General features: G+C 47.6%; 1 protein-coding gene across 1 annotated transcript in view; it reads left to right on the top strand.

Annotated features, from left to right (window-relative positions):
- Window positions 1–4,453, top strand: part of Polr1b (RNA polymerase I subunit B) — a 23,165-nt gene continuing 18,712 nt past the window's right edge. Inside the window, exons 1-4 of the mRNA XM_005365646.3 lie at window positions 1–177; window positions 1,714–1,881; window positions 2,328–2,474; window positions 4,127–4,259. Coding sequence (XP_005365703.1) covers window positions 1–177; window positions 1,714–1,881; window positions 2,328–2,474; window positions 4,127–4,259 — 625 coding nt within the window. The remainder of the gene's footprint in view (window positions 178–1,713; window positions 1,882–2,327; window positions 2,475–4,126; window positions 4,260–4,453) is intronic.

The following is a 4,453-nucleotide window of genomic DNA, read 5'->3' as shown; positions in this document are numbered from 1 at the left end:
ATGGAACCCGACGGCCGGTGGCGGAGCCTGCCCAGCGGGCCCAGCCTGAAGCACTTGACCCACCCCTCGTACGCGATTCCTCCGGAGCAGCAAAAGGCGGCGTTGCAGGACCTGACGCGGGCGCACGTGGACTCCTTCAACTACGCGGTGCTGGAGGGGCTGAGCCACGCGGTGCAGGTGAACTGCACGCCCTCGGCCCGAGTGGGGCCCGGAGGGTTCCAGAGGATGGAGGAGGTGGTCGGGAATCCGCAGTACGACCTTAAATAGTGACACTCACTCACCGTGCAAGGCTTTGGGTAGTTCAGAGAGAAAAGCGCTTCGTTGCAACTTTAGCCGAGTAGTGTAGGAAAAGATGTTTTTGTGATTTTAGGGTTTATATGTGAGTACGAACCCTGGTTTAGAGTGAATCGTTTCTGGGTACTGTGAGATGAGTGATAAAGTGAACTGTTTGGGATTATGTTTTCCCACCATTCAAAGCGCCCCCGCCTTTTCCTACCTGGACTCTTAATTTTTTTTTTTTTTTTGTTTGTTTTTCGAGACAGGGTTTTTCTGTGGTTTTGGAGCCTGTCCTGGAACTAGCTCTTGTAGACCAGGCTGGTCTCGAACTCACAAAGATCCGCCTGCCTCTGCCTCCCAAGTGCTGGGATTAAAGGCGTGCGCCACCACCGCCCGGCTGGACTCTTAATTTCTAAAACTACCTCAGAAGGTTGCAAACTGCGGCAAGGTCACCCTTCAGTTTCCTTCTCTTAGAGAAGTTTTCTTTTTTGGGGGAGGGGGGGTTGTGCTCGAGGCAGGGTTTCTCTGTGTATACCAGGCTGGCCTCGAACTCAGACAGAGATCCGCCACCTCTGCCTCCTGAGTTCTGGAATTAAAGGAGTGCTTAATTAATTAATGCTACCACCTAGCTTCCTTCTCTTAAAGAGAAAAACTGGCTGCCGTTCTGAGTTAGGCTTGTTGAGAAAGATAAAAGTCCTAGGGAATCAGGCTAACAATGGTAGCGGACTTCAGGTAAGGACGATGGGGGAGGTCACTTTTTGTTAGCATCCTTAGTCTCTCCTGGCACTAGGCTCTGAAAGTAAGAACATGCCGATTTCCGGTTAGAGAGCTCAGGTTTGGGTGCTCCTCGGGGTTGTTGGTTGTGTAGAGGTAGCAGGCACCAGCAGCTAGCCAGTACTCTTGAGAATTGCCCTAAGATGTAGTTTACTGCGTCAGGAGCAGGAGGGAAGTGCGCTCATCACCTGGAGGTTTTGTTGTTGAACAGTTGTGCTGTGGGAGATAGGGATGGAGATGCTTTGGCGAGCTTTGACTGCCAGACTGATACTCGAAAACAGGAGCCATTTAGAAATCTTTGCATCGTCAGGCAGGCTTCAGTCTGAGGGGATAAAGTGTGCGAAGGTAAACATGAAGAATGACAGTAAGAGCGAGAGTGTCCCTATTCTTGCGCATGCGCAGCAGTTCTCTTGTCTTTCTGTGTGGAGGAGGTAGACTTGGCTCAGCCTTTTCCTTATCTGTAGAGCCTGCTGCACAATCAAATGCAAAAGGCCCTTAGTAGAATGCATTATGGTTAAGTAGTTGGTAAAGTTACCAGTTAGTTGTAGCGTTAGTTTTTGGGGTTTAGTTGGCGTTATAGACATCAGTGAGTGTAGAACATACATGATTCCGAAAAGTGCCTTGAAAAATACAAGTGACTGAGCAGCATGAATTGTATTTCAGGCCATTCCTCCCTTTGAATTTGCTTTCAAAGATGAGCGCATATCTCTTACTATCGTGGATGCTGTCATCAGTCCGCCCTCAGTGCCCAAAGGGACCATCTGCAAAGAGCTCAGCGTTTACCCAGCCGAGTGCCGGGGACGACGGAGCACCTACCGTGGGAGGCTGACGGTGAGCATCAGTCATGCCAGGTGGCTGTCCCTGCCCAGTTTGGAGACTCAAGGTTATAGGAAAGGTCTGCTTTCTTAGCGTTGCCACTTAGAGAATGGTATCTTCTCAGTCTAAAACATGAAGTCAATTCGCTGTGACCTTCCTTCTTTCAAACTCATTTGTGGGTCTGGAGAAATGACTGGTTAAAAGCACTGGTTATTTTTCGAGATGACCAGGATTTGGTTCCCAGCGCCATATTGTGGTTCATAACTGCCAGTAACTCCAGTTCCAGCAGATCTAATGCCCTCTTCTGGCCCCCACTGGCACCAGACACAAATCTGGTACATAGGCATACAAGCAGTCAAACCATTCATATTCATAAAAATAAGTACATCTAAACATTTTTTTAAATATTCATTGGTGCTCACAGGTCCATATAGTTTATTTTTGTTGTTGTTTTCATGTAGGCTGACATCAGCTGGGCAGTGAACGGAGTCCCCAAAGGAGTCATTAAACAGTTTCTTGGCTATGTTCCCATCATGGTAAAGTCTAAACTTTGCAACTTATACAACCTTCCTCCGCAAGGCCTCATTGAGCACCATGAAGAGGCAGAGGTAAGTGCAGGGATCTAGGCTGTGGGGCGGCAGTGGGGGCCGCCATCAGAGGTGGGGAAGCAGGGAATTGCCAATGGAAGTCGGTTTTTCGACTTCTGGTTCTAGGTATGTCGTATGGAGAGCTGCTGCTGTGTCTGGGTGCTATGCATGGATTCCTTCCTGTCTGCTGAGGCAGTGTGGGAAGCCGCTGTATGCTGAAGAATGTTATTGTTTTGGGCAGTGTACTAGGAGGTTCCCCCTCCCCCAGAAATCTTTTTCTTTTCCCTTTTCTTCCCTCCTCCTCTTCCTACTTCCCTTTCCCTCTTTCTGCTTCGTCTTCCTGAGCATTGAACCCTGGGCCTTCGCCCATGTGAATTGTAGTTCTGCTACCAGGCTACACTCCCAACCCAAATTTTCTTTTCTCTTTTATGACCTTCCTTTCTTTCCTTTTGGGTGGTGGGGCGGGGTGGGTCTTGCTATTAATTAGCCTTGGCTGGCCTGTAACTAGGTGTATATAGATCAGTCAGGCTGGCCTTCAGCGTGCAGAGATCCATCTTAATCTGCCTCCCCCCCCCTCCACACACACACACACAGTGCTGTGATTAACAGTGTGTGTACAGCCAAGCCTGGCTGTTTCCTTTGTGTGGGAGTGGGGTGTGGGGTTGAAGGGCATTTTAGTAACATAGTCCGTATATAGATGTCAAAGGATCCGTGGACAATGTGAGGAGTTGATTCTCTCCTTCCATCACCTGGGTCTCAGGGCTTGAACTCAGATCTTCAGGCCCTATAGCAAATTCCTTTACCCCCTTAGCCATTCCATTTATCAGTGGTGAGGGCTGTGGAGAATTTAAGTCACCCCAAGCCTCAGTTTCCTCTGGTGAAACCAAGCAGACCAATAGGTAGGAGGATAAGAGCTTCATGAACAGAGCGTCCTGTAGAATGTGCCTATTCGATATCAGGCGTTAGCAAATACTCCCTGTTATAAACGTTTTCATGTTTTTTTGTTTTTGTTTGTTTGGTTTTTTTTTGTTTGTTTGTTTTTGTTTTTTCGAGACAGGGTTTCTCTGTGGCTTTGTAATCTGTCCTGGAACTAGCTCTGTAGACCAGGCTGGTCTCGAACTCACAGAGATCCGCCTGCCTCTACCTCCCGAGTGCTGGGATTAAAGGACGTAATCTGTCCTGGAACTAGCTCTGTAGACCAGGCTGGTCTCGAACTCACAGAGATCCGCCTGCCTCTGCCTCCCGAGTGCTGGGATTAAAGGACGTTTTCATATGTTTATCTAGTCCAGATTTCTAGTTGGAAAAGCTTTTATGAAATCAACCTCTTTTTTTCCCTTTTTTCTTTTAAACTTAACATTTTTATCTTTAGATTTTGGAATAAGTTTTGTCTAAATAGTGCTTGGGGATGGAAATAATTTGGGACAGAAAAGCTTGAGCCTGTCAGGTTGGAGGGGATGGCTTTGTTTATCTGCTCTCCATTTGTCCTGTGTCTTTTGGACCCTGGTTGTGTATTTGACAAGACTTTCTGGAGCCTGTGCTGTTTCCATAGAGCAGTGTCCCTTTCACCAATGAGTGCCTCTTCTGGGAGCTGCACTTCATGTGACTAGAAATAGCTTTGTGTTTACTTAGTCATATACTTTTGTTTAACAGATGACAACCCTTGTCTTTGGCAGGAAATGGGAGGTTATTTTATAATCAATGGCATCGAAAAGGTCATCCGAATGTTGATTATGCCTCGGAGGAATTTCCCCATTGCCATGATAAGACCAAAGTGGAAAAGCAGAGGGCTTGGCTACACTCATTTCGGTAGGTTTTAGTGAACATTGGCATGTTGTTTTAGACAACTTGAAAACCATTTTTTTAAAAAATATTTATTTTAGCCGGGCGATGGTGGCACATGCCTTTAATCCCAGCACTCGGGAGGCAGAGGCAGGCGGATCTCCGTGAGTTCGAGACCAGCCTGGTCTACCGAGCTAGCTCCAGGACAGGCTCGAAAGCCA

The sequence above is a fragment of the Microtus ochrogaster genome, unplaced genomic scaffold, assembly GCF_000317375.1.
Source record: "Microtus ochrogaster isolate Prairie Vole_2 unplaced genomic scaffold, MicOch1.0 UNK3, whole genome shotgun sequence".
NCBI lineage: Eukaryota > Metazoa > Chordata > Mammalia > Rodentia > Cricetidae > Microtus > Microtus ochrogaster.
The sequence above is the reverse complement of the archived record's forward strand: the minus strand, read 5'-3'. Positions and strand labels throughout refer to the sequence as shown.